The following is a 6,098-nucleotide window of genomic DNA, read 5'->3' as shown; positions in this document are numbered from 1 at the left end:
CCCCCCCCCACCGTCTTGTTAAGATATTTTGTGGCCATAGTTACTTTTTACGCATCGCCTGTTGTGCGCGAAATCCCGCCACCACCGAAGCGTGACACAGCATTGCCGAATATGGCGCGTTTCATGGGCGCTACAATCACGCTCGTATCCTTCCCTCTGCGTTGTGTCACGAGGTGTCAGCACTGCTTTCCCTACATGTCATTACCGTTTGATGACATACTTCCCCTTTATCACTCCGGCTGTTACGAGAGCCCCAAGGTGTGGCTCTTCGTGGTCACATCTTATCTTCCTGAAGTCTCCACTTTCCGCGACGTGGAAGTCATAGTGTACGTCGTTAGCATTGGTACAGGGGGCAAAATAGCGTCAGCTACCGTTCACTAAAAGTCTAATCAGGATGGACGATTTTAATCTAAAGTGGCCAAGTTGCCAATAAACTAGCCTCAGTGAATTTAGCCCCAATAATACCAGACTATCAAAAATATGGAAGGTAAATCAATGAATTTCTTCCGCTTTCTAATGAAGTAGATGGATGAGCTCCGAGAAATCACCCTCTTCAGCTTGGCAATCGGATAAAAAATTAGCATCAGCCTCTACTAGACGACAGCTTTAATCTGTTTTTAGGTAGTCGTTTATCCGGAGAAGTCGGGCCAATAGACAGCACTTGACACTGACTAACCATTTCTTGATGGTCTGCGTTTTTAACTCTGAAAGTGAGGGCAGGGGTCGCGAACTGCATGCCACGGTGTACTAGGATGTTGGTATAATCCTAAAAATGCGTAAGATTGGAGAGTTGGCACTGGTTTTGCTTCCTTAAACAAACTGAAGTCTCCCTCATTGAGGAAAGTTTACCTTTTTGAGAGAAGCAAGTTATTTTTGGCAATTGCCAGTACCTACTCGGAAGATTGACCGAGAAGTTGTTGTTATTGTCTGTTTCGTGGTAGCTGACCAACTGGATAAGTGATTACAGATGCTTAGCGGAACCACTTCAATATTATCATTGAGGGGAATGTTTAGGACCAAGCGGTCAAGAACTGGCTAATCATCCTAAAGGCAAGGAACTTGGAGAATCTTATTATTATTCACCGCAGCATTTACAGAATAAGAACTTTTGGTTCTTCCTCACATTATTTACAATTTTCACGTTTTCGATGACTAACTACACAGAATCTTCCTGAGATTTTTTAAGGCAAGCTTTTGGAATGTAGCATTAGATGACTGTTGGATGTTTGCTCTCTTAAGACTCCACTTTACACTATTTACGCTTGCATCACATAACCCGTGCATTTCACCATTTGCGTAGTGTTAACCACTGTCCAAATTCCAAATGGTCTTTGGGCAGGATTTGTCAGCAGTGCTAATTAAGTGGCATGAGAAATGAACTCACTGACATGCTAATTTGTAATGTCAAAAGCATCTCCATTTCAAACTTCCCTGGGAATATCTAATTCTAGTACTAGTTTTGACTGAATCAGGGGGAAGGGGATTTTTGATTTTCCGAATACTGAATGCTAGAACAGAGCCGTCAAAAATAGGTGTTATCTACCGCTTAAGGCCAGTTCATTTGATTTGAGAAAAAGAGTATAAAAATGGGAAAACTATTCTAAAAGAGTTTCTGCAATTTTTCGGGAAACTCCATACCTATCCGGTAATGACCATACATGCTCCTCATATGTTGAATAATAAATCTGTATGGCCTTTTGATAATGCAGTCTGAGTCCAGTTCCGTGAATCTAGCTCCTGAACGCTTCCCACTAGGGTTGAATGGCTTAACAATGGTTGAGGTACCATTCTACTAATCTGGTTGCTGCAAGAGGGCGTTTCACTACCCCTTACCGGTCAATTTGTTAAACCCCATGGGGCAGTTTTCGAAGCCGGATTCCTTATCGATCTGATCTTACGGACAAAATGGAATCATTTTCTGAAAACTCGGCCAAAAGTATCAGCCCTCTCCGTAAACGGGTATTTATTACAGAAAATGACTATTCCATTAGTTGTCGACTTGAATTCATAGAAAAGTAATCCCAGGCAGTAGCAATGCCAGATGTGTCCCTTATGAGGTCATATTTCAGTGTTTCATTAAGTCAGTTCACAAGGTCGTGAACTTTTGCCGGCAGCTGTGTGCCTTTGATTATGATAAGGTTAATAAGACCTCTCAGTCGATCTCGCCAGGTGGAGCCGCCTCTCTGTGGTGATGATTCAAATAAATCCCTTTGATGGGATGGTGGGTCTCAAGAATCAGGCTCCGAATCTTATTTTTGATAGGTAATAAGGCTATCTTCATGTGTCAAAACCCCCCAAAGCATTAACCTAAACAGTGTTTTTTTGATGTGGGAGCCCAGCCATGGTAATCTCCCACAAAGATGTGATTGATGATCCCAGCGGGAAGTGGTAAGAACTGGAACATCCGCCTTGTTGTCAAATCTGCTTTATTAAGCTTAGCTTATCATCAAACGCCTGTTTCAAATCAAACTAAAATCTAACGAAATGGAATCTCTCAGGGCCGTTTGGGTGTTTTGAAGCACATTGGTGGAAAGTTGATGCCTTTCCATCACACCGTTGTCTAGTTATGCGCGGTCTGTTTGTTTATATCCAAGCCCTTTTGAGACACTAAGGAAAATTGTTACATTCCTTGCAAGAGGTAGGGATTTCGAGCGTATTACAGCGCCGCCACCTGTGGCATTCGGGCAACTCCTCTAAAACACGCCACTTGTTATTTGGTAAGCTCATTTGTAATTAAAACGGGTCTCGCAAAACCAATTAATTTCCTTGTCCTGGAGGTAGCTCTGAAGACGTTGTAAAATTAATGGGTCTGAATGGGACTTTTTAAAAAAGATACAGAAGAGCTAATGAACTGTCGATGGGAATGCAATGAAGCAAAAGCCATGCTGACAAAGTGATGCTGCTAAGTCTGCAACTGAAACAGCTATCTTTTTGGTACAATTCATGCGCTTTGAGTGGTTTGTGTCGTCTAAAATGGTTCTTATCCGTACCCACGCCTATCTCCGGTACCAGGTGATGAGGCCATTTAGTTCGCTTGCACAATTAAATAGGCTTTAAATTTAAGTAAGGGAACTGCGAAGCACCTAGACGCCTTTAATGGTAAACAAAAATGAAGAGTTGAGAGCAAGAACCGTCATCCCTTTTTCCGAATCTGTGTGCAGTTTAAGGCGCTGGTCAAGCAAAAGACTTGTGACAACCCATGCACTCTGGAAACGATCTCCATTTCTGACTTGGATCAAGTGGAGAATCGTCTTTTTTCCAGCCTTTCTAAACCAAGCATTGCCTGCTGTTAACCTTATCGCATGAGTCTGTCAGAAGCGTCTTTCCTGTGTGAAACGAACTTGATGACTCTGAAATGTGTACTATGTGGAATATCTTTCTGCACCCTTGTGAAATCAGTGGTTGGTCTTAGTGTACAAATTACGCAACGATGGTTGCATTTATGCAAAAGATTTCGCAACCACTGGACCCAGTGGTTGCTCGTTCGAGCACCTCATCGCCAAAGCAAATTCGTTGTCTTAATGGAACATTTTCCACAGCATTGATCTTTAAAACGGCCTCCCAACTCCTCACTTCAATTCCACGCGCTTTACAAAACAATTTAGCCCATCTTCTCCCCGTCACCCTCCCTCCCCACCCCCCCCCTCCTAAAGTAATTTACGTTTATCTGGTTGACGTCAAGGGAACAAGGTAGTTGAATGGATGTTGTTACACATTAAAATACTCGTTTTCTGCAGCGAACATGCGTCAGCACAGTTTCACTACTTTCTTTGGCTACCTTCTAAATCACCAGCTTCTTGCCGGAAATGCAAGTTGCCAATCGCTCTGGGTGTATTGGAAACGGGGAAAGAGGGTCCATCAGCAATCTTCGCATCCTTCGCAGGCTGGTAACAAGTATTATCCTCCTGGAACGGATCTCATGCGTAGATATCCCCTCCCATTATAGAGTCATATTGCTCAGAGAAGTATTTTCAACTCGACTTCGCGAATAATTTAAGGCGGAATACGCGCTCTCTTTGGTTTGGGCTCGATGTCGCAACGTTGAATAGCAACATTTGCTGTTCCCAGCGTTGCCATGACCATGTTTCATCGTCAATGCATAAAACACGTCGACTAGGCCATTTTTTGCCATCAAATGATTTTATCCCTCCTGTAGAAATGTAACTAGACCCGTTTTTTATCCAACAACTACGGAAACCTGTGAAGAGACGCCAGTTGGTTTAACCATTCCATTCGGGCCATCCCCTTAATTTCCTTTCGCGTCCAGCGCCCAATTATCGAATTGCATTTCAAAGCGCTAATCATCTCTATTTTGATCTATTTTTAGAAGGCAGAATTTGCGAATAAAATTTAGCTGCGATGATGTTGAAAGGCCTAGAAGTTTGAAGGCATGGGCGGTACGTGTTGTGAGTACTACAAGACCGGAATGAGGACAGTAAACACGATAGCCTGAATGGCTTTTTTACTTTGGAAGGTATAGACACGGAAAAGTACTGCAGGATTGAATGCGCAGTTAGTATGAACTGCCTTGTTGCAATGTTCACCTGACTTCCCTTGAGCTTCTTGTAACACTGAAAGGCGCTAGATCTGATTCCTTTATTTTACATAGGTACCTCGAGCAGAATTTTCATTGGAATGCCGGCTTTTTCAGGGTAGAGTCGTATTGTTTCACTACAGATCAGAATGCAGAGCTTAACATTCGAGTGGTTGCCGACCAATTGACTTTGTTTTTCCTTGGCATCCACAGATTTAGTTGTCCATAGGTGGTGCTTTTAGTCGCAGGTTTCTCCCGATGCACCATTAAAGTAAGTCATATTCGCCGTTACAGCTAAGAGATGTTTGGCATATCGCATTGTCCTGCCACCTCCAAGTCGGCTTTGAATGGATTATTTGATTACGCACCACCTTCAGTATTGGCCTCACCACCTCGGTAAAACGAGGTAGTACCCTATGCAATGTAGTGTACCCGTAAATTCTTTGTGCATCCGGATTGTCCTATTAATGGTGAAATATAAGTGAGAATGTTTTGACATGCTATCACCAGCTGATTAACCTGTTGAAATGCCTTTAGAGGTATAGCATGCTGATGGTTGGAAGAATACAATCAAAATTGACGTGAAAGCTGTTGACGTTGTATCAGAGTCCACTTTTTGTCTATTCTTCATCAACTAGAACTTGATTGGTATACTTCTCAATCCCTGCAGTCGATTAGAGTTTGAGAATTGAAAACAAATTAGGTGCTTTTAAGCTCGCCTTTATATTTTTTATCTGGCCATTCTTCACCCCTTTTGAGGAAATTTGATATTCCCTTTGTTTTATGCTCACTCTTTTAAATCCTTTGTCATTTAGGAGTTTTACGCCTGTAATTAAATAAACTGGCGACTTTTTTGTGATTCAAATTAAACTTGCCGCATTTTTGTAGTGAATTAAGTTTTAAGTGTATGCTGCCCTGAACACGGCGGCAAAGTCTAGACTGCTAATTATTAGGGTAATGTCATTCGATGGGTCAGGTACCCAAAAAGGTCGTTGGGGTTTCGGTACAGCTGACTGCAACCACATTGTACAATTGGTGAGGTGTGCCCATGTTTCTACGCATGCCTTATCAAGCATAGATTTCCATCCATCACTCCGTCGATACAGGTCTCTTTGTTGTGCTCTTGACTATTTTCCTAACAGCTTAAACCTGGTGGATGTGTTTTTGGCTTTTTCGCCTTATGAACTAAGTTTAATTTCGAGCATTTATGAACTCCTCGTTGAAATTCTTGTATGGCACTTAGGGAGAGGCATGGTTACAGAAAGCACCCCTATAGATGGTTTTGATAAGCTTGCGGCTTGTAACGGATTACCATTCAGTGTTGTGCTGATCCATAGCGTTGAAGGGGACCCTCTATTTGTGCTGGTGTGGAATGACCTGCGGCTATTTGTTCAACAAATCTCTTCTTGAGAAGCAGTTGAAACTAGTCAATCATTTGAGTAAAAGTCCAAGTCTGACTTTTACAGGATAAGGTAACACGGCGTAACACTTCAAAACACCACCCTTGTTGCTCGTGGGCGATCGTATGAACTCAAAAGTTGTGGAAACCCCTACTGGCTTGCTG

The 6,098-nt window shown here is 42.5% G+C and overlaps 1 protein-coding gene across 1 annotated transcript in view; it reads left to right on the top strand. All coding sequences in view use genetic code 11, as the record gives it.

Moving 5' to 3' along the window:
* Positions 1-6,098, top strand: part of EGR_02059 (DEP domain-containing protein 5) — a gene marked incomplete at both ends in the record, with an annotated part of 44,452 nt that overhangs the window by 16,829 nt on the left and 21,525 nt on the right. Inside the window, one exon of the mRNA XM_024491308.1 lies at positions 41-326. Coding sequence (XP_024354161.1) covers positions 41-326 — 286 coding nt within the window. The remainder of the gene's footprint in view (positions 1-40; positions 327-6,098) is intronic.

Source organism: Echinococcus granulosus (assembly GCF_000524195.1).
Source record: "Echinococcus granulosus chromosome Unknown EG_S00009, whole genome shotgun sequence".
NCBI classification, from domain to species: domain Eukaryota; kingdom Metazoa; phylum Platyhelminthes; class Cestoda; order Cyclophyllidea; family Taeniidae; genus Echinococcus; species Echinococcus granulosus.
The sequence above is the reverse complement of the archived record's forward strand: the minus strand, read 5'-3'. Positions and strand labels throughout refer to the sequence as shown.